Genomic DNA, 27,212 nt, shown 5'->3' with positions numbered 1-27,212 from the left:
AGTGTGCTTTGTCCTACCTATTTCTTGGTCATTCTGCAAATTTAAAAAAGAACAAGTTAACATGCCTTCTTCTCTGAACATGTGGCCCTCCAGATGTTGTTGGACTTGTACTCCCATCCGGAACCAATTGTGTTCATAAACCGAGGTACCACTGTACTAGTCTTCTACATATTTGCAACAATCAAAGAAGTTACTGTTTAACACTCTTTGAACACAATTGGTTCCGGAAGTCTGTTCATAAACTGAAGCATACTTAACCTGAAGCGAACTTTCCCATTGAAAGTGATGGAAAGTGGATTAATCCGTTCCAGACGGGTCCGCGGAGTACACAACCTGAAGCGTACTTAACCCGAAGCATGGGTGTAATTGGTTCCGGAAGTCTGTTCATAAACTGAAGCGAACTTTCCCATTGAAAGTAATGGAAAGTGAATTAATCCGTTCCAGATGGGTCCGCGGCATTCGCAAACCGAAAATTCGTAAACCGAGGTGTTCATAAACCGAGGTTCCACTGTAATTGTAATCTTGTTCCAGCAATTTAATGTATGATAGCAGGTATGTAGTATTTTACTAATATCCCTGGCTTTGTGCTATCTGAAATATCTTGAGAGTAGCATATAAGTAACTTATCTCCAGTACTGTATACATCCCCCCTCCATACATTTAGTGTTCTATTCCTTGTGGACAATTACCTATATGGTTCTTCTGATCAAACATATTGGGTGGGCTCTGAACTATGGTGAATGTCACATTTCAATGTTGAACCAGTGCACAACTCTTGGGCACAAATTGGTTTCACTGCTTCATCTGAAAGAGCTTGGATATGCAAACTGAGATTTATTTATTTATTTAAACCTGACTGTTTTCAGTCTTCATATTAACTGAAAATGATAGTATGGATAGGCCCCAGTCTTGGGCTCTTGTCCAATGGCTGACTTTGTTGCCTTCTAGAGCTAGGCTTGACATCAGTCATTCTACAAATACACTTTGTGGGGGGCAGTGTGAATTTGAAACTTGGGTCATACATGGGGCAGGCATCTTTGCATAGATTAGAAGTCTAAATGTTTGAATTGCTTCATGCTAACAACATTAATTCTTTGCTTTTATTGGGCATGCTAAGAATTGGTTTTCTGTTAGACTTGTAAGATGTTGAATTAATATGGAATTGAGTATTTCACAAAAGTTTAGATGCCAGTTCAAGTGACAGCCCACTAATTAAATGCCATTGTTAGACCTTGAGAACTGGACTTGGTTCATGAAGCTTTTTCCAAAAAAATGTTTCAAGTGCAATAACTTGAAAAGAGTGAAGTGAATGGGAAAGGAGTGCTTGTCATCCTCTTTAAGCAATGAATTTGTGTACTGCTTTATTTGCATGAAAAAGTAGATTTCTGTACATGACTGTCTTTATACTGCTCTCAGTTTTTACTGGGAAACAAAATGTCTTAATTCTTCAGCTCTTAAATAGTGTTTAGTTTGGTTCACAAAGTCTTCAGTAACGTTCTATTAACTTTGTAAGCATGCACAATAATAAAGATCAAGGTTAGCTTTATTTCTGTAGTTTCTTGTAGTAGAGTGATGTTGTGGCTTTATTTCAATTAAGTTTTTTAATTAATCAAGAACAGTCTGATTCTGTGGCATTTGCTTAGCTGCAGTGAAGACTTAGACAATACGTTTCAAGTCATAAATGTTCAGTGTTCACATTTATGACATGTCTAAAAGAGATAAATAAAAGGCTGCTTTTGATCTTTCACAACTTCCTTTATTTGAAAATCCTATGTAACAAACTGATATTTGAACTTTTAATATATTGTCCTCTGTAACGGTCAGTAGAAGAATCGTAGTACGCAGAAGTAGAATTCTGCACTTGTGACTTTATTGTCAGTATCTTCATATCAATACATGGTATTGATTTGATGCACCTTTAGTATTCTACTGTACAGCAGTGTTTCTCAACCAGTGTGCCTCCAGATGTTTTGGGACTACAACTCCCATCATTCCTGACCACTGGTCTTGGGAGTTGTAGTCCCAAAACATCTGGAGGCACACTGGTTGAGAAACACTGCTGTACAGTATAGGATTAATTGAGTGATGTAGTATTTGTGTGAACCTGTGAAAAGATGGCTGCTGTGTCTTAAACTGCTACTGCTATAGAACAGAAAAGATATAATATTAAAAGAGCCACTTGGTTGAAAGAAAGTTGTCTGTACTAAGCTATGGGAAATTAATTTTATCTTCTAATACTACATGCAAGTCATTAGAAGCACCTGATACTTAGAGATAATTTTGGCAAAACATAGCAGATTTAATCTGCAAAAGAAGACCATGCTAAAACTGTTTAGAGGTTTTGTTCACAATTAAGTGGTATAAAAATTCTGCTTAATGCTGAAGAAGACTTCGGGTTCTTTCAGGTTAGTATTTTTATTCACGTTTAAACAAGCCAATCAGTTGGAAACTAGTTATAGATATTCAGCTGTCCCCCCCTTTATTTTTAATTTTAGAGGAAAGGAGGTGTCTTCTTCTGATTTCCCTGCTGCTCCAAATGCAACCTCCCATAATTGTTTCTCCATGTGGTCTTCAGGTGAAGGGTGGTATGCAAATTTAATAAATAATCATAACCACTATTATTGTTTGGAGGGCCCAACCTCCAGAGCAACTTTTCAAGGAAGGGAAGGAAGATTCACCAAACACCCCACCTTCTTACAGGGCAGCGTCCTGTAGGTAGAGCTCCACTCATGAGAAGTCTGAATCCAACCCACTGTCTTCTAAACTGATTGTATTCTTAAATATGGGTATGTATCTGTGGAAGACAAAAATACTTGTTTGAGTTAATGGGACAGAGCAAATGAAGCCCGTAAGTTGCAAGAGAAGAAATACTCGTCCTGTTACAGGAATAAAATGATATACAGAATGCTCTGATTCTTTGTTAGCATGCTCAGCATATAGAAAGAACAAACAGTATGCATGTCTCTGAAAAATTATACGGTTCTGATCATGGGTGCCACAGTTGTCAGGTTTTGATGGTGTAGAACTTCTGACAACCTTGTAGTAACTATTTCTCATGTCGTTCCAATGGCAGAGTGCAGACATCGAAACCCAGCCCCTGGGAAACAACCCAGAAACAAGGGAGTGGTTAATAGGAAATCAGGATCTATGCGAATGATGCTAGTATCTGTTTATTATGTGCACTTTGGACTAGATTGGCATTGAGCCCCTGTGGCAAAAACAAAAAACAACCCTGCACATTTTCAGGATACAACTTGGGTATTCAGGAATGTATCCATTCCTTGCTACTGGAAGGATTTTTTAAATTTTGTTTTGACTGTGTCAGACCAATATGGCTACCTACCTGTAACTTAGTAAAGGTAAAGGTAAAGGGACCCCTGACCATTAGGTCCAGTCGTGACCGACTCTGGGGTTGCGCGCTCATCTCACATTATTGGCCGAGGGAGCCGGCGTATAGCTTCCAGGTCATGTGGCCAGCATGACAAAGCCACTTCTGGAACCAGAGCAGCACATGGAAACGCCGTTTACCTTCCCGCTGTAGCGGTTCCTATTTATCTACTTGCACTTTTACGTGCTTTCGAACTGCTAGGTTGGCAGGAAACCTGTAACTTGCAACATAATTATTATGGGTCAAATTCTAGTTCAATCCCTGAAGCTAATATTATCTCCAGTTTATTTTAATGCTCATATTCAAATGGCATTACTAATGATATTGTCAGTGTATCACGTTCAAGCAGGAAGGATATTCACACTTTCTAAGTGACTGTCCCCAAAGTTCTTCACAAATTATCTGGGTTAGATGCATTTCAGTGGACAGAATCAGGAGAGAGAACATATTCTTAAGTCCTGTGTTCAGTATGTCAGTTAATAGCCTATTTAGGTTTTGCTATTGCCAAAACTAGTAATTGTTCATATTTTCACTCTTGCAGTAGTTAGCAGTATCAACTAAAGTAGATTGTACATGTGAAAGCTGCCCGAGACTAAGGAAGCAGTACTGGAGAATATCCGCCCCTAAATTTACCTTCCATCCTATGAGGTAACATTCTGGGGAAACAAACTAGTCTACACATTTCCTTTCTAAACTTGGGGAAATGTCCAGAGCCTTTTGTTAGAATAGTGACTCTTCCTTTGCTCAGGCAGTTTTAAATATTCAATAAGATAGGGGCTGGTAGTGTAGATTGGCATAATAATACGAAAATGAATTATTTAAGTAACCTGAATTGCAGAGAACTTCACATATTTTGGATACTTGCATAATTTTTGAATGTGAATGCAGTATGTAACAATAACCTACTGCCTATTCAGACAGGAAGCAGGATGTGCTGCTGGCATTAATCACTGCTTCTCTCTAAACAAATGGTTCTCCAGATATATTTGTTAACAATAACTGCCTTCCTATTACATTCATGATTTCTGTCTCAAATTTAATCATCAGTTAAGAATGACACAGCAATCCTATGCATGTTTACTCAGAAGTAAGTCCCTCTTACTCCCACGTGTGTTTAGGATTGCAGCCTTAAGCTCCCTATGTCATGATCCACATTACCTTCATTTTTCTTCTGTGCATATGCATACGTTATGCGTTGAGGAATGTGTTGTGGCTATTGAGTGAATACTGCAGGCAGCATCCTTTGCAAAGTAATTTTATTAATTGTTATAAAAATGCTAGTATGCCAGTTGTTTGGGTGGAAAGCCACCTTAGTTTCTGTGAAGTCTTCTTTGGATAGGATATATAAAGTGTTCTTTTGTTAAATCCTAAGTATTATATGTATATATTATCAGCTGTAAACTACAGCTGAAATTTAAGAATGAAAATGCTTTTGCAATGGACATGGTTTTCCTGCTGATCGCCTCCCCTCTGTTTTTAAATGTGTTACCACTAGGGACATAGACTTGGAGGTCTGGATGGGACTTGAAGGTCATCTTGTTTGATGCTCTACCCTAAAGCAGAATCTTGCAGTTTGAATTGAAATGGACTAGACAGTGCCTAATGATCAGTAATGGAAATGGGTCTGAATTAAATTAGCCCTCTCTGCTATCATGTGAACTGATTATTTTCCATAGCTTCAATCAAGGGTATATGTTATCAATACTGTTAACATATACATATTAGTCTTGATGAATCACTTGGCATTGAGGGCAGAAAAGCCGCTCATCATACAAAGAGAAATTGTTCAGTTAAATGAGAATAAGAGAAATTGATTTTGGGCTTGTCTCTCTTTCTCTGTTCTCCCCCTGACCCCATTCCACTTTCTGTTTTCCCTCTCTGCTCAGTGAAGGTGGTTGTCCTTTCCTGTTCTCATTGACAAGTTACCCCTCCCTTCCCTTCTGCTAGATTGTCCAGACAGCAAATTGACAAGAGCTGGGGTGGGTCAGAGAAAAGGAAGCAGTGGTTGTGAACAAGACTATGTTATATTCTCTGATGTGATCAGGGCCATTGGCTGGGTTGGGCTGGGTGCACACGTGACTGGAATGTGGCTGTATTGGCTCTGGCTTTAGCGCAGACAGTGAATACAGGAAGGTACTGGGTGTTGAAGACTGAATGGAGGTGCAGTTGGCGTCGGAGATGGGGTAGGTGAAATGTTAGTGTTGTACTCCTGTTAGAAATGAGCACTGAGTATTGGCGTCTGTGAGGACAGTGTTTTCCCATCTGGCTAGTGAATGACATTTGTCAGGAAAGGTAGCTGGGTTCTCTCTCCGTGCATTCGCTTCTTAGCTTTTACAGAAAGAACTAGGAATCAAGTCCTAGGATTCTGATCCATGCTTTTGACAGAATGAGAGGATATTGCGATGGCGAGCTTTGGAAGTGATAGAAAAAAGACGCTTTTGTAGCACAAAAATGGTTGTTCTAAAGGTTTGACATAGAAACAAGGAGAAAATAGTATCTTAGGAGACGGATAAAGGGCAACAAAGAATGAAACATTCATCGCTTAGAGGAATGAGCTGAGCCCATTGAAATCCTCCCTTCTCCTTCTCCTCCTCCCTCCTGTCACAGTAGCAGCAGCCAGAGAAAGGGACACAAAGCAGCAGAGGAGATGCCTTGATTTGAATCTAACAACCCCACAATGCAAGGGCTGGAGGGGGAGGATGAGGAAGGTATTGTAGAGAATGGATTATTGTAATTTTGAAATGTTAAGATTTGCTTTTGGATGGCCTGCATAATATTGCAGAGGCATGAAGACTCCCCGCTGGAAATGCTGTGAAATCCCAGTGCCTTTGTTAGTGACATGATGTGTTGCTGGCATTTCTGCGGTTTACTGCAGCAGCTTTTGCTCCTTTACTGAAAGGGGAAAAGCTGCATAGAGACGAGAGGTTCTACTGCACTGCTGCACCCAGGAATGCAATACAGCAGTTGCCATCCCTACAAAAGCAAATTCCGAAATGTGAAAAAATAAAGATGAAAGGGAAAGGAAAAGACCAGTATTTGTCATCTGCTTGAAGCTTTTGACTTGATCTATTCATCATCACCATAAGAGATTCTGAGAGTTATTCAGTCTTGGATACTATTAGTAATCTTAATAAATTATGTATGAAGTAGTGCTCTTTTCTTTCTTTTTTCTCATCAGATGCAGTTTTAAATGTAATAATTAGGTCAGCTTTGATGCATCACTGGGGAGGAAAAATGGCTATTTTATTTGAGCATCAGCAGAATTAGACGTAATCTAGCAGAACAATGATTAAACTATAATAAATTATCAATTCATGTTCAGCAGTATAAGTCAAAGGTAGTACTTTTGGGATGATTTGCTTTTTTTGTGTGGATCAGCCCCAAAATTCTTGAATAATTGTGTGCTGTATTTTCTTGGTGCTCCCAAATGCTAAAACAATATTTTAGTATTTGTGGAAATTGTTTTTAAATTACTGTACACTTTAATATTCTGATTTGCCACATTTCAAACTATATCAATTATTGTTTTTGCTGGCTGATAAAGATAATGTGGATTCAAAAATTATATATAACAAGAATGCCATTTTCTACTTAGTATGTACATTTTTAAAGTGAAGTCATCAGTTTCATTAGCGGACTATACATTTTAAATTTATTATTTAGAGTAATAGGGCTGTGAATAATTGGACTACCTTAAAATTTGTATAAATATATTTCAGATCAGCTATATAGAATAGAATAAGCAATCATGATGGGAGCCCACATGAGAGATGCATTCCATTAAATATTTTCTTAACAATTCAGACATAAGGACATAAACAATCACTAATTAAAATGACTATGTAATTAGTCCCATTAAATAACTATAGGTGCTAGGGGAAGAAGACAAAAATCTTGGACAGCAGTGGTAGTGCAGAGGTTCCTTTGGATTGTTCTTCCATTATTACCAGTACTTTAAACTGGGTATGTGCAGAGAATGTTCTCTTTAAAATGGCACAACGATTCAGTTATACTCTGTATACTCCATAAAGTTGGAGCCTACATATTAAGCTGGTACACCAAATTTCACTTATCTTGTAATGGTGGATATGACTGAGAATTTATGGTGTGTTTTCAATATACAAAAATATAACATTTTTGATAAGTCTTTGTGATGGGTATTTAGTTTACCATTCTGCCATTATTAAAGGATCCAATCAGGAAGAGATAAATCAATTTATTGTTGAAACAGATTGCTATATGGTGGCAGGCTGGATACTATACAGAATAAGTGCTGATGAGCCTTCTAAATATAAATGGTTTCCTGTTGTTTGACATGTGAAGGTCACTATGTTGGATCACTTGTGATTCTGAAGTGATGTTATTTGTAGTCATAAGTCTTATTTAATACAATTACTTGTTTTCCAATAAGTGATCCATGCCTTTTTAATGGGAAATAGCTTAGAACTCTTTCCTGAATCATGTGCATAACTGTCCCACTTTGTGTTTCTCGATTGAGACAATACTGCATGGTTTTGGACCAGATCCATGTGCTCTTGAAGCAAACTAATTTTTTAAATCAGGGTTTCCCAGACTTGGGCCTCCAACTGTTTTTGTACTACAGTTCCAATCATCCTTGCCCACTGGTCCTGGTGGTTAGGGATGATGGGAGTTGTAGTCCAAAAACAACTGGAGACCCAAGTTTGGGAGACCATGGTATCCTTCTGCAGCAGCTGTCTGAGTTAGGGGTAGGTGGCACTGCTTTGCGGTGGTTCCGGTTCTACTTGGATGGCTGTTTCCAGAGGGTGCTGCTTGGGGAGTGCTCTTTGGCCCTGTGGAGCCTTCAATGTGTGGTTCACTTTTATCACCTATGGTGTTTAACATCTTACATTAAACCACTGATTAGGGTTATCAAGAGTTTCGGAGTTTGTTTTCAACAATATACTGATGGCACACAGCTCTACTTCTCCTTTACATCTGTAGGTGTGGCAGTGGATGTGTTGGGCCACTGTCTTGCCTTAGTAATGGACTGGAAGAGAGCCGATAAACTGAAGCTCAGTCCAGATAAGACTGAGGCACTGTTAGTGGGCAGTTCCCTATACCAGATGGATGGGAGGTTGCCAGCTCTTGATGTGGTTACACTGCCTCCGAAGGAGCAGATCCATAGTTCATGAGTATTTCTGGATCCTCTCCTGTTGTTTGAGGCTCAGGTGGCTTCAATAGCTTAGAGTGTCTTTCATCGACTTCATCTGGTGAGTCAGCTGCAGCCCTGTCTGAACAGGGATAGCCTAACGTCTGTCGTCTATGCTGTGGTAACCTAGGTCAGATTACTGCAATGTGTTGAACATAGGGCTTCTTTTGAAGACAGTTCAGAAACTTCATCTAGTGCAGAATTTGGTGGCCAGGTTGCTCACTGGGGTAAGACAGTTTGAACATATTTTGCTGATTCTGGCCCAACTGCACTGGCTGCCGATTAGCTTATGGGCCCAATTCAAAGTGCTGACCTATAAAGCCCTAAACGGCTCAAGACCGCAATACCTCAAGGACCGCCTCTCCATCTGAACCTACCCAGACTCTGCAATCTTCTTCTGAGGCCCTTTTGCAGGTACCTCCTCCATGAGAGGTCTGGAGGGTGGCAGCATGAGAACAGACTTTTGTGGTGACTTCCCATTTGTGGAATGCTCTCCCCAGGGTGCATTCATTACTGTTTTTCTCCGAAAATAAGACACCATCTTATATTTATTTTTCCTCAAAAAAAACCCACTATGGCTTATTTTCAGGGGATATCTTATTTTTTTCCTCCTCCTGCCGCGGCCGGCATTGCTGCTGCGCCTATTACTATGTCTTATTTTCAGGGTATGGCTTATATTCCTTGAATGCTTAAAAATCCTGCTACGGCTTATTTTATGGCTACGTCTTAATTTTGGAGAAACAGAGTACATAGGTGCCAAGTCTTTGGCTGATTCTATGGGCTTTTAAATGTGTTTGGGGGTATTGGTTTGTGTTTGCTTTTGTTTTATTATGTATTTTGAATTTTTATGTTGCGAAGCGCCCTGTGGTCTTCGAATGAAGGGTGGTATACAAATTTTATAAATACTAAAATAATAAAAAATGCTCTGACAAGCTCATCTTTTCTCTAAGCTCATTTCACAGGTGTCTGAATAGCTCAAAGTAGCTTTATGTTTTTCATAACTATGTTTAAAGAAGTTTACTTCCTTTGCTTGACATGTGCCCTCACTGAAGCAATATTTGAGAGCCCCTTTAAATTAGCTTTAAAACCAAATATTGTAGAATTGAGCTCTATTCATTTGATTAAACCTTACACCCATGCCTGCTGTGTGAGAGCTCTCCCACTATTTGTGCCAGAAGAGAGAGGCAGAGAGAGAACTAATGAAGCACCTATTGTGAGCTTCTGGGAAATAACTGACTTGTGTACGGATGCTGCCCAGGGAGGCACTGTCTGTCATGGAATAATTGTGAGAAATGAGACCCTGCAGAAGTGCAGAAGCAGAATCCTTTGCATACACGATGTTCCCTCCTTGCACAATGCAGCAGCGGGTTAGGGGTGCTCTCACTCTGGATGCATTCTTTTCCCCATGAGTGAAGCAAGAGACAGCAGATCCTACTCCCAAAGGAGAAGTAGAGATGTAGCAGCAGTTGAATCCCATCAGGTTATCTAGATCAGAGGCACGGGGAATATTTTTTAGTCCAATGGCCATATTCCTTCAGTCTTCCAGGAGCCTTATTGCTAGTGGTGGGTGAGCCCCGAGGCAAAAGAGATTAGATCAGATTTTCTCAAACTTGAGTCTCCAGCTGTTTTTGGATTACAACTCCCATCATCCCTAGCTAGCAGGAACAGTGGGCAGGCATCATGGGAACATTGTTGGACAGTGGATATTGTGTTGGTCAAGGAAAAGGGGAGTGGCCATATGGCTAAGAAATATGCACAGTAAAATGTTTTTGTTTTATTCATAGTTTTGTTAACCTGAGGTCTTCACTGTGGTATAATTGACAAGTCCAGTATGATTTGTCGGTTGTGGACTTCAGTCTGATGCTTCCAGTGTATTCACTGCTTGCAAGGTCTCAGAACTTTAACAAGGCAAAAGTGCAAACAAGGGTAAAACCTAATGGTATTGGTGACAGTTGTTCCATTTGAGTTTTTCAAACAGTCTGAAGAAATTTATGATAAGTGGTAACCATGCTGAAATGTTCTAATAATGAGCTAATACAGTCAAACCTTGGATCCCGAACACCTCCGTTTTGGAACGTTTTGGCTCCCAAATGCCAAAAACCCAGAAGTAAATGCTCTAGTTTTCGAACGTTTTTCGGAAACCAAATGTCTGACACAGCTTTCACTTGAGTGCAGGAAGCTCCTGCAACCAATCAGAAGCCGTGCCTTGGTTGTCAAACATTTTGGAAGCCGAACATGCTTCCAGAACGGATTACGTTCGACAGCCAAGGTTTGACTGTACTGTACTGGCATTGAAAAATTATTGCTTGCATGGCTAAACAAAGTCCAATAAATTATGGATACCCCATGAACACAGCATCTCATTTAAAAAAGAACTTGCTTTCATGCAGTAAGTTATAGTGTATTCTTGTGCAATATCTAGCTGTTCTCTTGTGAGTGAGAGAATACAGAACACCAACATGTAGCTGATAGTTTGTTCGCTTAAAAAAAAATACTACCATAATAACAATGATTTATGAAATGTACCAGTTACCATCCAAAATACAATCAAAAGGATGATATCTGTTCTTGTTAGTAGAATTCTTACACGTTACTTCCCTAATTTGTTAAATATACAGTGGTACCTCTACTTACGAATTTAATGCGTTCCGAACGCACATTTGTAAGTCGGAAAAAATGGTAAGTCGAATCCCATAGGAATGCATTGGAAGAAAAAATTCGTAAGTCTAAGCAACCCTATCTAAAAATTTGTAAGTAGAAAAAATCCTATCTAAACAGCATCAAAGATGGCGGACAGAGCTCCGTTCGTAAGTAGAGGTACCACTGTATTTTGATTAAACCGACTATGGAGCTAGTAAAGCAATACTGAGACTTTAGATCTAAAAAAATGTAGTATAAACACCGGCAATTGGGAAACACTGGCCTGTGAGTGCTCCAGTTGGAGAACAGCCTTTACCAAAGGTGTTGTGGACTTTGAAGACGCACAAACTCAGGATGAAAGGGAGAAATGTGCTAAGAGGAAGGCAGGTTTGGCAAACCTTCACCATGATCAACTCCCGCCCAGAAACCTATGTTCCCACTGTGGAAGGATGTGTGGATCCAGAATTGGCCTCCACAGTCACCTACAGACTCACCATTAAGACTGTGTTCATGGAAGACAATCTTACTTGGCTACGAGTGATCTTCAGTGAAGAAGACTTGAGACTTTTGGTTCCTTTCCCAAATCTTCAGGTTGAGACTATAGCTGTGTTTTGCTTCACACTTTGTGTGATATCTCCTTCTGTTACACATGAGCTGACACTGCATAATGGCAAGGCAATGAATCGAATGTGTTAAAGCTGGCCGGGTTTGCATAAACATTTGCTTGTATTGCTGCTGCTTTCATTCATTTCCTTTCTTAAGTCTTGTCTATACAAGATTTTAACAGGCTTAATTTGCTTGCTATTAGTAGGTAAAGGTACCCCTGACCATTACCGGTAGGTCCAGTTGTGACCGACTCTAGGGTTGCGGCGCTCATCTCGCATTATTGGCTGAGGGCGCCAGCGTAAAACTTCCAGGTCATGTGGCCAGCATGACAAAGCCGCTTCTGGCGAACCAGAGCAGCACAAGGAACAGCGCCACCCGCATCCCTCGGTATTAGTAGAGGGCTGGTTGAATCCAGAATATCCTTTGTGCCAGAGCTCATGATTAAGATTGCTTGCTTTGTTTATTTACAATTTGTATTATACCCAATCCTATGTTATAGCCTTACGCTGGATTGCCCTTGGCTTGCATCTTTTTCTGTATCATGCCAGAGTTGGCTTCATACTCTCAATCTTCATCTTTCTGTTGTCCTCCTCCTCCACTCATCCCTTCTCATCCCTTCTCATCCCTTCTCAGCCCTCTTCTGGAGACATTTTAACAAAATTTTGCCAGTGAAATATTCAACCATGCTTCAACTTCAGCCAAGGAGAACTGCTGTTTCTCTTCCCACCTCTTCCCACCTGTCATTCTTTTCCCAGGTTCACTTTGTAGCTCAGTTTGTTTCCCCCTTGATAATATTGGCTGATACTTGGCATTGTGAAAGCAGCTCTTTCCACTCATGGATGAAAACAAACAAACAAATGGAACAAACTTGACAGGTTTCTGTCCACAGTTATGTGAATGCTACAGTGGAGGGGGCATGGTACTGCCTTGATTAAGGGATGCAGTGATGAATCTACCCATCTTTGTGCAAGGCTCTATAACTATAGAGTTAGGCCTGTGTCCAACACACTCTTTTTAGGGAAAGTATATTTTACACACACACACACACACACACACACACACACACACACACACACAGAGAGAGAGAGAGAGAGAGAGAGAGATTGATTGAGATTGAGATTCCTGGTAACATACCTCATCAGCCTGCTTCAGTCTGATTTGTGACCTAATTATAGCTTTGTAGGCCCTCATGGATGAGCCTCATCTCATGATTGATAATGCAATATTGCTCTGAACTTTTCCAGCAGTTTTGACCATACAATTAGTTAAAATCACATTTTTGTTGGGATTTCAGGGCTAGTTCCCCAGTCATTTCTTTTCTTATAGAAGCTGTTGGTAGCCTCCAGCCTACCAGGCATCCCTGTCCAGCCCACCAAGGTCCTGGTCAATGCCCTCCCCAACTCCCCCATCCTAAAGGCAAGGGAAGCAGTTCCCCCTTTGCTGTCACTTGGCTTTACCTGAACAAATGATCAGTGGGTGATAACAGTGGTGGGCAAATCATTGGGAGGGGAGGTTAAAAGTCTCCCTGTGATTCCCCTTTCTATTGCTCAGCTGTTTGGGAATCAGCTGAGCCACTTCAAAAAGAAGAGTTGTTCCAGCATTTCCCAAAGATTCCTGATGGATTAATCTTTTGCACTGTGTAAAGGGATTGTGTGTGTGTGCGCGCGCGCACGCAGCAAGGAAATGCAGCATGCAGGCTATCCAGGAAGAGCAGCTGGTGGAGTTTCCTCTGTCCGCTGAGAAGAAAAAAACAATGAGGAGGGGAGATAGAATGAAGGAGAGCCTGTATTAAATCTGTGTGTGTCTATGTTAAAGGGAGTGTGATGTCTGACCCACCCACTAAATGCAGCCCCCAATATAGCTTTCCACTAGGGTAATGAGAACTTCGGGCCCCCAAAAAGTTCACTGCTCTTAAGTCTGCTCAGAAACCGTCTGCTTAAATATGGGCAAGATGTTGCGGAGTGTGTTCCACAAGGCTCTGTGTTGGTTCTAATCTATTTTAAATCACTTGGAAAGATAACTAGCTATAGAGTAGAAGTGGGAAGCCTCCGGTCCAGGGACCAAATGTGGCTCTCTAGGACTCTTGTTAGGAGCTTGGTATTCTCATTAGGCCACACCCACTTCTCATTGGCCCTGCTCCATGCCCTCCTCAAGTGCTTTTGTCTGGCTGGAATGTATTGTTGGTGGTGAGAATGGTGATAAATCCTCTTGCTTGACTAGATAGTGGACAGAAAAATGTGGATATTAATGTAGAAAACAATATGTAGCATACTGTAGAAAGAGTCACATCTGTTGATTCACTCACCTTTTGCCTCTGGCCCCACCCACTATTGGCATAAGGAGTTGGGACCTTAGGGCTGATAGGGTTTTCCACATTTGCATTAGAGTGAGGTATATCAGTATGCAGATGTTCTGCATTTCTGTGACCAAATGTTCAGGACCTGCTGATTGTGCCTAGAACTACTGCTTACCAGAGGTGATGATCTGAATGGTAAGGGCAAGCATTCTGAAGCTGACTCTAGACAAGTCCAAAGTGATGCTGGTGGGGCACTGGCAGTGACTGGCTTGGAAGATATTATATTAGGTTGCAATCTGCTTTTCTGAACAGCGGAGCTTTGGGGTTCTTCTGGACCTGGCACTCAGCAGATCATATTATCAGACACTTTAAAAAATGAACTAGAGTTGGAAGAGACCATAGTTATCTGAGCTTGAACATAAATGAGAAATGAAAGAAGCAGCTTTCATTTCATACTCCTCATGCATGAATGAGAATTGGGGAGGGCAACAGTAAACCATAGTTAATTTGTGATCAGACCAGAGCAGGGGGGCTCATATGAAAATAGGTGGACTCTGAGATACTCTGATCTCAATCCTTCAAAGGCTTTAGAAGTTGATACCATCTCCTTGAATTGGGTGCAGAGTCAACTGGCCAATTGGGTGCAGAGTCAATGCAGTTGTTCCAAAGCTGGCTGACCTTGTACCAGCCTTGCCACGTCAGTGAGGTTGGATATGAGTGGTGGCGTTGAGCATCGCCTGGAGTTTCTGAGCTATCTTCAAGATCTGCCTTGTTTAAGATGCTTTAAAGTAAAATAGGTTTGGGGAGCATACAGGCTCTTCTGGAGTTAAGGTTCTGCGTGATTCTACTTCACTAAGTATTAACCCTGGGAGTTCTTTGCTGATTGAAACCTAATAAACACATGGTCATGAACAAATGGTTCAACATAACTAACCTTTTAAAATCATATTCCGTCTTTACCAATGTCTATAATTTTGGACGTACTAGAGTGATAATTCTTCTAGGCATTTCTGAGGTTGCCAATGGGGCTTCTTACTCTTTCCGCTGCGCCTACTAGCTGTCCACCCCAAGGAGGACAAATGGTCGGTAGTTTAATTCTTTATTGAGAAAGCATGAACTTACAGGAGCTTATGAGGTGCACTAAACATGCTTGTGCTCTGAGCTGGACTGTTGGAGTAATGGTGACCACGCCTACACCCAAGCTTAAGTGTTATTGTCTGGTAGCACAAGTATAAGCAACCTGCAACTTCTACACAGAAGTTGTCACTGTGTCTGCCTCTTCAAGACCCTCCTGGTCCCAGGGAAAGTGGGGGATGGGATTCTGCCCCAGCTCCCTTCAGGCACACACTCTCTAAATTCTTGGTGCAGACCCCTCCTCATCCTCCAGCTCCTGCTCCTGTCTTGCAGGAAGCACAAAAACCATAAATAGCCAGCCCTTCCCCCTGGATCAGCCTTTGGCCCCACTACCTCTTCCACCCACTCCTTGGAGCCCTGCCAGTCCCTGACACTAGCAATCTCCCACACTGCATTGCATTGTGATCCAGTTTGGGGAGCTTCAGTAAACTGGAAACCAAATGGCAATGAGGAAACGCATGTTACAAGGTTCTCCGCATTTGGGTTTTAGCATTGAAAATAAGGTCCAACTTACTACTTAACCTTTGTGGCAATGAATTTATTATTATTTGGAACCAATCAAAATGTAATTTTGTATTGCGCTCTCTCTGTGTGTGTGTGTGTGTTTGTGTGTGTGTGTGTGTGCGCAAAGGCGCAGTCTGACTGGGAAAGCAGCAGAACTCCTATAATTCGTATTGACTTCTATTAGAACTTCCTGGTAGAAAGCATTTTTCATGTCACTAAACAAAGCTTGTTAAAATTTAAAAATAAGCGAGTAAGGTAGCCAAGTTTAAAGTGGTTTATGTGATTATATGTTCAGTTTAAAAACTTTCCATGAGATACAAAAAATACTATATTGAGCTGGGAAATGAAATAGAATGTTCTAATTATTTCTCTCAAAAGTCAAACATTCTCTCAAAGTTCACAATACATTTTGGGGGACAAATGAACCAAAACAAATATTTCTTCTTTATTCTGCTGTAGGTCCTGGGGTAGCCCAGAATGGCTGCAGTGTCATATGATCAGCTGTTAAAACAAGTAGAGGCATTAAAAATGGAGAACTCAAACCTTCGACAAGAACTGGAAGATAATTCAAATCATCTTACAAAACTGGAAACAGAAGCATCCAATATGAAGGTATAAAGATCATTTGACTTTATTAAGAATTTGAATTGTCTCACAAATATTTCCTATATAAGTCACCTTGTGCATTGATATTGTCTCCTCCCTTCTAGAATACAATTTATTTACTGTATCATTAAAAATATCTGTACTGCGCTAATTTTTTTTTTACAAAAGTTCAAGTCAATGCTCATCTTCTGTAGGAGAACAATGCATTGTAGAGGAATCACATAGGATACATCCTGAATATGGTTGCATGATATCTATAGACAAATAATTTTATTTATTTATTTAAGACCTGTATTTTAAGGCTGCCGTGTGTTGGCTCAAGCTTCACAGAGCTGGGAAATTGGAAGTTAAGTCTTATACTTTAAGAGACATGTCCACGATCAGAAATGATGTTTTGGTTACTTAACAATTTATATTCTTTGCACCCACGTTTTCTCTTAGTTTTTCATGCTTAATGATTTCTTCCCATCCATTTTTGTGTGTGTCTGTAAAAGGCCAGTATACTTTTTCTTTGCGGACAAGAATAATAATTATGCTTTTAGAACTTTTAATAAAATTCCCAAAACAATAATTTGGATTCTAGTGTGCATGAATTTGTTTTCTGCTTTCCTTCCAAAAGCAGAAAATATACCACATTGAAAGCATTCAGATGCATCAGTTGGGCACTTTCTGAAAAATAACCATACAAAACAGGAATAACCATTGTGGATAAGAGATCAGAGGTTTTTTTTTTTTTTGCTATGTTTAAGAACTTCATTTCTAATTCTAAACAGAATCATTCCATAGATGGCTGATCCTCCATGAAGGAAATAGCTGAGGGGTATTTCTTTAATTATTTGTTCATGGATTCATTGTATCTACTCGTTCTTCTGAAAGCAGAAAGCTAGGTCAAATAAGTTTTGAATCCTGTGAACTTTTTGCCCTGTAGCCATGCTTTTCAGTTTGTTTTACTTATTGGTAGAGCTTCTATTATAAATAGAAAATCTTCCAAACATCTTATCTAGCAGTCTACCTGAATATAGACCATTGAGCATTAAGGGCCTGAAAGCCTCATGGACTCTCTTAATCCATCATACACTGGTCTTCTGTTTGTTATGTTCTTTTGTTCTTAATACTGTTTTATTACCCATTCACTTTTAATATAGATATTGCAAATTCTATTGTTTACAGGCACACTAATAGCCTTGTACCTGACATTGCTCAGGATTTCTAAGAAACCCAAAAATCTGTGAAGTTTTGAAAGGTTCAGTCTGCCATCTTGATTCAAAATGGCATCAAATTGTATCCAAACATAGATGGAAAAAAAGTTTTCCTTGATCTCGGTAACCATCATGCAAAAATTGGCTTCCATATCTTAAGAGGTGACCAATTTGGGAGGAGCAGCCCTTGCTGAGGTGCTAACTGGTGACATAATTTAATGTTTCTCCTTGCCCCAGGACTTTAATTGCTTTGAGTGGCTGTTATATGGAAGCATATGATTAAAGCTACACAACTCCTGACTCATTAATGTATCACGATCTTTGAGGACCCAAAAGTAAGCTTGTAAAATTAGATCTTAGGGAGGAAATTGAAGGCAGTTTTACTGAGGACTCTGAGGAGGCTTCCGCTATAAAAATGGCGAAAGGAAGCAACCACTCTCAAAAAGGCACGAAAGGGATGGCTAATATGGAGGACGATCGAAACCCACAATGATAACATCAGAAAGGTGTTCTTGTCTAACTTGGTAGTGTCTCTTGCCCTATTTGAGATAAATTTGAAACCCTGTTTGTGCAAATAGCAAGCTTAACCACAACAAACAACAAAGCTATGAATCTGGGTTTAACTAATTAATCAGAAATACACTTGCTGCAAATGATGACAGATGATTTGGCGTTAAATTAGAGGAACTTTCAGACAGAGATAAATGGAGGGGGAAATCAAATTCAGAGAATTTCCAGAGAACAAGGAATCGGGCTCACAAACCAGTTTATAATAGATTGGCTGCATACATTGAACCTTAATATCTCTGTGTCAGCACCCAACTTTGAGTGGGTGCTGGGAGGCAGTAGCCGGGTGGGCAAGGTCCTGTGGGATACAATTGTAAAATTTGAACACTATAGAATCAAAGACTAGGTCCTTCAGTGTAGTCAGTTGTGGACCTACATTTTGGGGGCTTTTCTGAAGCTTGAACTGTCATGGGGACGCCATCGCAACCAGCAATGAGGTCTGAGTAATCACTGTTGTCTTCTTCAATAGGGTGGTTTCACGACAGATCACTATACCTTTGCAACATCTGTGCTACTGACTCTCAAACTTTTGGATTGTTGAACTATATACAAAAAAAATTTAATTAGTTGAGAGTCGTGCAACTCAAATTGGGTCTACTAGAGCCATTTTTAAAAAGCAATGTGGACTACTGTTACTTTTGGGGCCCCTCTGGGATTAGGAGCCCTGAAGCTTAAGCTTCATTAGTTTCATAATATATCCACCCCTGTGTGTAATGGCGCATCTGCCTTGTGGAATATGCTGCCCTTTGAAGTTTGACAGGCTCTGACCTTACAACATTTCCCTAGATCAGGCATCCCCAAACTCCGGCCCTCCAGATGTTTTGTACTACAATCCCCATCTTCCCTGACCACTGTTCCTGTTAGCTAGGGATCATGGGAGTTGTAGGCCAAAACATCTGGAGGGCCGCAGTTTGGGGATTCCTGCCCTAGATCCTAAAAGCTCCCCTTTTCTACCTGCTTTCATCAATTAAAAGTTGACTCTCATGGGGTATCAGATTTCTTTTGGAAAACTGTTGTGTATTGCATTTTTATTGTACACTGTATTGCTAATGTTTACTGGTCTATAATTTTTTTCAAATGAAAGAAAATAAAATTACAATCAATATTGGGGTGAATCTCTTCTGTTTATAATCCGCATGAGTAGTACTGAAATTTCAAGTACTTTTTTGAATCCCTAATTGTAAAACTGTTTACTAAAAGTTTCAGCAAAAGCAACTAACCAATTTTAGCCAAGGGTGAGGGAGAAAGGTTTAGTTTAGAAAAAAAACCTTGCTGTTGGAGTGGGAGATGTTACAGGATAGTAACTTTTGGTATCTCACTGTGGTGTACTGCTTCTTCTTTTCTAGGAGGTGCTGAAACAGCTGCAAGGAAGTATTGAAGAGGAGGCAATGGCTTCATCTGGACAGATTGATTTGCTGGAACGCCTTAAAGGTAAACTTGGAAAAACATAGCCAGTTTTGCCAAACAAAAGTTGTCAATATAAATAATTGTTTATCTTGGATAAGAGATTACCAAATCGGTCTTTAAGTATTTTTTGTCACATAAACTTGTTAAACATTCATACCTAAAGCGGGTGTTGCCTAACAATATGGGCTTTACAGTTATGAAGCAGGCATGCCAATGGCATTGCAATATCTCCTTTCTGTTGCAACTTTAATTTTTTTAAAATACTTTGTTTCGAGAATAAAGTTACACCTTGATTAAAATTTCATAGGGCTGCAAGGTTTCTGATGAAGTTGTTTTGGGTAGAGGGGTATTTGATTATCATTTGATTATCCTGTTCATTGATTAATAATAATCTCTACCAATTCTGACTTATTGGTATAACATTTTGACTTTAGAATTTTTTAGGGCATTTGTTACTGCAGTGTTTCTCAACCTTTTTTGGGCCACGGCACACTTGTTCTGTGAAAAAAATCACGAGGCACACCACCATTAAAAAAGTTAAAAAATTTAACTCTGTGCCGCCCTATATTGACTATAATTATGACTGTAAGAAACACTTGCCAATTGCTGTGTTGGTTGCAATCTCCTGTAATAAGGCTTCACAAGCCGTCCGGCGGGTTAGTGTTGTGTATTGGCGGCCGCCAGGCTCGTTTGCACTGAGCTTTGGGAAAGAGGAGGAGAATAATTGCTTTCTGGCGGGCCAGTGCTGTATATTGGCGGCCGCCAGGCACGTGACAATGCAAATCGCCCTTCTCGTCGCGGCACACCAGTCAGCGTCTCGCGGCACACTAGTGTGCCACGGAACAGCGGTTGAGAAACGCTGTGTTACTGTACCTGTTCCATCTATTTTTATTAAGAGAAGAAAAGGAAAGGTAATTTGAAAAATTTAAGATGTAAATGGCTTTTACATATGTTAGATATCCGGCACTTTTTATTTCCATTCAGAATTTAACTTGGACAGCAATAACTTCCCTGGAGTGAAGTTAAGGCCAAAGATATCCATGCGTTCGTACGGAAGCCGGGAAGGGTCAGTTTCTAGTCGATCAGGAGAGTGCAGCCCTGTTCCCATGGGATCGTTTCCTCGAAGAGGTTTTATGAATGGAAGCAGGGAGAGCACTGGTTATTTAGAAGAATTGGAGAAAGAGAGGTAATGTTTTTTTATCATAGTTATGTGTTTTATGAAAAAATTTTAAAAGCCCCCCCCTTCTTTGTGTAGGTGACAAGACAAAATATTTCAAGTCCTGTGTCTTGCCTGATATTCTGAAGAAATCATGATTCCATTTCTACAAGTCTGGGAATGCATGTTGAAACAAAATCTTCACTAGTGCTTTGCAGAACATCTGGTTCAAATGTCCACCAGCATGAGCACAATCTGTTGCTCTGCTCATAGATCTCTGTATTGAACAAAAGCCACCCGTGCCAACCCATGTGGTTGATGGGAAGGATATTCTGAAAGCACAGCAGCTCCATGTTTCTCTCCTTAATTGGTATTCATGGGGAGGTGACTTACACAGGCCCCTGCCTCTTCCTTCCAATAATCTGTTTATCTGGAAATCTAGACTCAGAGTTGCTCCCCATAGACCATAGGATATTAATACATACAGTTCATTAACTTATACGAGAGCATTTCAGAAAGTGCATATGTTTTAGTTGTTAATTATGTGTTTCATTATTAATTGCAGTTACCAAGGGCTTGGATCCAGGGGTGAGCATGCATGAGCAGAAGGCGTGTGAGGAGGGGTCCCTTGACTGAAATCTCTCTCATAGTCGCACGTTCTCACACATTATCATATAGCATTATGGATGGTCCTCCATTCGTCAAGGGTGGCTTTTCAGATATGCAGTGGTCAAGGGGAACCAGATATTGTGCAACCATTAAAGTACCTTCTGCTTATGCACAGGAATCTTTGGATGCAACCTAGGAATTACGGCATATTCTGTATTTGTACTTTGTTGACTATGGGTTATAGGAGTAGACAAAATACTGAGTATCAGTGTCTTGTGTGGCTTTACAGTATAATGTACAGTGGTACCTTGCAAGACGAATTTTTCGCAAGATGAATGTGTCTTGCGATCTGATGGTGACTCGCAAGACGAATTCGTTTTGCGAAAAATTCATCTTGCGAATCGTGGTTTCCCATAGGAATGCATTGAAATTTAATTAATGTGTTCCTATGGGCAAAAAAAGAAATTTCAATGCATTCCTATGGGAAACCGCGATTCGCAAGGCGAATTTTTCGCAAAATGAATTGACTTGTGGAATGAATTAAATTCGTCTTGCGAGGCACCACTGTAATGTGTAAGAAAAGAACAAACATCATTCCAAGAGACAACCTATATAATAATCATAAAGTTTGTAACATTTTATATTCTGCCCCTCCACCAAAGATTTTGAGCACAGATGGAGTATTTCCATTTTATTTGCACAACCCAATGAAAGAGGTTAGGGTAATAATAGCTTGCTAGGGTCAGCCAGTTGCTGTGAGGATTTTAATCTAGGTTCATTTCATCCAAAGCTAACACTATCTCATATGCCACATTGGTTCTAAATTATAAATTTTGTCTTTCTTGAACAGTTGAACCATAGATGTTAGGCAACTTGAAGTTATTCATTGCTGTTGATCTTGTTGCATTAATAGCTATTTCTATGGTTATTTATAATCAGATACTACAATATATAATACAAGGTGCAACTCAAGGTCCTTGCCCAATTGCCTCCTCCGACAGAGGCTCTGAGAGTGGCATCAAGGGGCAAAGGCCTCCTCGGTTGTGGCCCCCTGTCTATGGAATGCTCATCTGAATTATGCTTGCCTGACTCCAGAATTGATTTCTTTTTTGTGCCAGGTTAAACCGTTCCTCTTCTTCAAGGCATTTCATGGAATGTGATCCAACTGTGTCAAGGCTTTATGCTGGTGTTATTCTGAGTTTCCTTTTTGTTTGTGTTCAGGAAAAAAAGTAGGAAATGCCTTCTAGATAGATATTTGCATAAGTGTAAAGGAAGTCAGAAGTCATTGAATCATAATGGAAAGCAATTTGTGGTGTTTTTTCCCTTAATTTTTTTCTTCCATAAATTTGAGTAAGGTCTTTTTTTGTTGTCAGTTGCAGTCCTTTTTTTTTAAAAAAAAAATTGTCTTCATAGAAATGATTTTATGTATGCTTCATATAGCTTTCCCTCTAATAAAGGCTGCAAATTGAACACTGAGAATTATGAAAGCACATTTATAAAGTCAATTAACTTTATTTGGTTATGCCATTTAAAATGTGTACTTTAGTTGAACTGGCTCAGCAGGAGGCAATTTGACTCAGAAGATTTGTGTCAAACCCTGAGCATTTCATTTCTTGTTAGATACAATACAGCAGAGATGATTTATGACTAAAAGCTATGGCACTCCCGGCTATCTTATGTCCTACATAAAATGACAGTGTTATCCAACGCATTTCCCCATTGTACGCACAGAAATCGCATTTCTTTCAACTCGCTGTTGAAGAGACAGTTTTTCTACACCCGTTACCTTTTCAGCAATTGGACAACTTCTGGCATCTAATAGAGCTTAACGACTAACATTTGCTTCTTCATTTATAGGTCTCTCTTGCTAGCTGAGCTTGAGAAGGAGGAAAAAGAAAAAGACTGGTATTATGCTCAGCTTCAGAATCTGACGAAGAGGATAGATAGTCTTCCTCTTACTGAAAACGTAAGTGGTAATTGTAGTGACATATTCAGCCCAATACAATCAATATACAGTGGTACCTCGGGTTGTGTACTCAATCCATTCCAGGGTGCCGTTCGCACCCCGAAAAGTACACAGCCCAAGCAGTGTTTCCGTGCATGTGTGAAGCGCACAGAACGCTTCTGCGCATGGGCGTGGCGGAGCCTGGAAGTAAACACTTCTGGGTCTGCCACGTTCTTAAGCCGAAAGTACGCAACACGCAGCGTACTCAACCCGAGGTATGACTGTAAGTTCAGTTCCCAACACTGCACAAGTGGAAGCAGCTCAACAATGAATCCTTATTACAGCCTCTCCTGCAGCTCCTGAGAAATCTTTTGCAGAGGTGGGGTGGGATCCCACCAAACATCGTGGGCTGTGGCATATGGGGCTGCAGTGAGAAGACAGAATTTCCCCAATTCAAATGGAAGCATCTTTGCACTCCACAGGTGCAAACTTATTCTGCCCGTTTTTAGGCAGTTCACCTCTCCAGCTGCAGCAACACACCCATGATTTTTGATTGACTCTTTGGAGATGCTTTTCAGAGAGAGCACAAGAGGCTGTAAAGTGGGGCAGGGAAATATCACTTTTGTGAGCTCCATTTTTTTTTCTTAATTGATTTTTCTTAAAGTTTTCACAATACAATAAAATAATGTCTGGAACAAATAGAATTTAAAAGACAAGAAAGAGAGAAATAGGGGGGAAAGAAGGAAGAAAAGAACACAGGGATAAGAAGCACCAAAGATAAAGGTGGGGAAAACTTCTGATTCTCTGTCTGCGAGTTACCTTAGAAAAGAAAGGCACTCAGTCTATCTTCTCCACTTTGTTAAACCATATTTCTTTTTAGTCAAAGTGTCGCCGCATCATTCATTTATTCCCATGAAAAGTCCAAGAGATAATCCCAAATTGTTGTTATTAATAATAATAATTAGCTTTACTTCCATTAGTTCCCATCACCATTCCTCTGTATTGGATAATAGTAATTTCTTCCATCCATGTCCATATTAAAATTTCTCCACTGTGGTCACATATTGGAGCATTTTGCTTGTGCAACATTGGTGTTATAAAAATGAATTCCTGTGCAAAAGGCCACACATACTTACAGAGAATGGGGTAAAAGTTAGAACTTATACGACCATACCAATACCAGCTTCCATTTGCTTTTAGACTAATATCAGCATAGAAGGGGGAAATATCAAGCTATCTGGTCCCTCTTCCCCATTGTCTTCCACGTAGGAGGTCTAGTCTAGAACTTTTTTCCAGCCTTATGCAGTGTATCATTAGCTTATTTGGCAGTCTTCATGTTAGCATTAATAAAATTGTTTCTCAGAACGATTTACAATGGACTTGATGCCAAGCTGCAAAAATAATTAGTGTGCATTATAGACTTAGTTATACTTTGTTGAGAGATTAGCCAGTTGTGTGTGGATGAGCAGTCACCACTATAGGGGTTCAGAGTTACGTGTTTTCTCTAAATCTGTATGCTTCATCTATATCCTAGAATTGTGACATGATACTTGGTTTATTGAGATCTGCTTTTTAAAAAGTTGCTAGCCTTCATGGCAGGAGCTAAAATATGAAAACGTGAAAGGCTGAATTTGTGTGCAAGGTCTCAAGGCATCCTTGTTTTTTGTTTAAATTTGTAACTCAATATATCTCAAGTATTCAGTATTAAAACAATCAAAGGATGGGGCTCTATGGACTATATAGCTTTTTTACTTCCCACGTTCCACAATCTAAAGACAGGTGAGGCTAAAAAGAAACTGTGTGAATGGGAAGAGGATTCCTTAACCTGACTGGTATTCTTTAGTATCTGTCCTTCCAACATCCCAAGAAGTAGAGGAATAATGGGACCTTCAGGCTTGCAGATATTGGGATGGTATCTTACATTAGGGAAGGGAGTTAAGAAGTCATCAAAATGCATGAAAAAATTAAAGGCCTTTTACATATATATATTTTCTTTTTTGAATGGCCTCATTCTGCCAATGTTGCAGTCTTTGTCAATATGAAGTAGTGTTCTAAATTATAGGCATAGAATCTTCATTTTTAAATTAATTGTTATTATATGAATGGTTTATCATCAGCATAACTGAATGTGTTTTGGTTCTAGTTCTCCTTGCAGACAGATATGACTAGAAGACAATTGGAGTATGAAGCAAGACAGATCAGAGCTGCTATGGAAGAACAGCTAGGCACTTGCCAAGACATGGAAAAGAGAGCACAGGTAATTATATAACAAGGTTTTACACAATTTGAAAGAGTGCCTGTGCCAACAGTAAACTTAGTTAGCTTTCATAAAACTATAGTGCATAAATTTCTGACTGCCTCACCAAATAATATTTCCCTGCCTGTAGCAGGGGTAAGGGATCTATGTTCACTCATGGGGAACCTTCGTGCGGGGGGGGGGGGCTGCATTCCGGGGGGGGGGCAGAACCAAAAGCAGAGGGGGGCACTTTCTCCTTCATCCTTGCACATGCATCCATACATTTTCACTGTCTTGTAATGCGTACACTTTATTCTCTCTTCCCTCCTTAGCCCTGCTTCCCCATGCAGTGATTAGGTTTTTGAAACACTCCCTTTGGTACTAGTGGGAGCTTTTAAGAAACCTAATTGCTTCATAAAGGATCAGCCTTCACGGGAAGGGGAGAATTAACCCTTTTCTGTCTAGCATAGATCCTTTACAAACAGGCACCTTTTGATAGCAATGGAGGCTTTTTAAAAGTTTGATTGCTGTGATGGGTAGGCAACAATGTTATAAACCTGTATCTGAACTTCATTTTTCCAAGGTGAGAGTTGCTAGAATTCAACAAATTGAAAAGGATATTCTACGTATAAGACAACTCTTGCAATCCCAAGCTGCTGAAGCAGAGGTTAGTATTTATTACCTGCCCTTTATTTATGTACTGTACATGCATGTTTGAAACAAATAAGTAGACCTGACTGAAAAAGGACCACCTTCTGTATAAAAAACCAATAACTCTTTCTGGTTACTCACCTGTGGCTGAGCAATTTTGTGTTGCTTTAGTCAAGACAGCAGTTTCCTTGTTTAAAGAACTCGTATCCTGCTTTTCATCTTCGAGCGTGACGTATTCAAAGTAGCTCACATGATTCATCACTAAAACAGATCAATAAGAGATACATTACAGTTTACTCTTGCTTTAAAGCTACATGGCATCAGTTATAAGAGAGAAACTCAAAGTAGCCACTGCTCAGCAATCCTAGACTGGCCATGAGATCAAATAAATTGTACTGTTGGTGTTTTTATCTTCATTTTTAAATGAACCCTTTCGGCCTGTGTATCTGAAGAAGTGTGCATGCACACGAAAGCTCATACCAAAAGAAAAACTTAATTGGTCTTTAAGGTGCTACTGAAGGAATTTTTTTCGATTTTGCTTCGACTCAGACCAACACAGCTTCCTACCTGTAACCTTTCAGCCTCTGAGAGAGAAAATGCTCAGAGTTCAAGTATAGATGTGTACAGAATTTTTAATCTCTATCACCTTTGGCCTTTTTAATTTTTGTGAGAGTTTGGAACCCTTTGCTAGCTATTGTATTCCATGTCTGAAGTTTTATAGCTTTTGTAGTAAGGTCTTGACAAAATATGTACAGGAAGTTGCATTCAGTTGCGGGGCAGGTAGAAACACAAGTGCCAGTGCTCAATTGGAACTCCTAAAGTGCACTTGTTGACACCTCTTTGGGACAGCCTACTCCTTCCCAAAGTGGACCATGTGATGAGCTGATAGGCAGTGACTCCAAGCTTACTGGATTGACTGTGCAACAGAGTTCCCAGTGAGCAGCTGTTCTCTGCAGAAAGCTGGCTTGAAATCACTGCCTGTCAGCTGAGTGACAGTAATGTCAAGCCTCACTTGGCTTAGATTTACTTTTATAGTGCAGTACGAAGGAAAAATTGGTCACTTGATATCTGGTGATTGGCAAGTGGGTAGGGCTCTGC

At 40.0% G+C, this 27,212-nt stretch overlaps 1 protein-coding gene across 4 annotated transcripts in view; it reads left to right on the top strand.

Annotated features, from left to right (window-relative positions):
- Positions 1-27,212, top strand: part of APC (APC regulator of WNT signaling pathway) — a 114,440-nt gene that overhangs the window by 62,438 nt on the left and 24,790 nt on the right. For 3 of the 4 annotated variants that reach the window (XM_060280155.1, XM_060280154.1, XM_035099971.2), the window contains 6 exons: positions 16,198-16,350; positions 19,457-19,541; positions 20,502-20,703; positions 23,140-23,248; positions 25,371-25,484; positions 26,047-26,130. In XM_060280155.1, coding sequence (XP_060136138.1) covers positions 16,216-16,350; positions 19,457-19,541; positions 20,502-20,703; positions 23,140-23,248; positions 25,371-25,484; positions 26,047-26,130 — 729 coding nt within the window. In that variant the 5' untranslated portion in view covers positions 16,198-16,215. The other variant, XM_060280156.1, reaches the window with a different exon arrangement.

Source organism: Zootoca vivipara, chromosome 11 (assembly GCF_963506605.1).
Source record: "Zootoca vivipara chromosome 11, rZooViv1.1, whole genome shotgun sequence".
In the NCBI taxonomy this organism is placed as follows: domain Eukaryota; kingdom Metazoa; phylum Chordata; class Lepidosauria; order Squamata; family Lacertidae; genus Zootoca; species Zootoca vivipara.
This window is presented reverse-complemented; position numbering and strand designations above follow the sequence as displayed.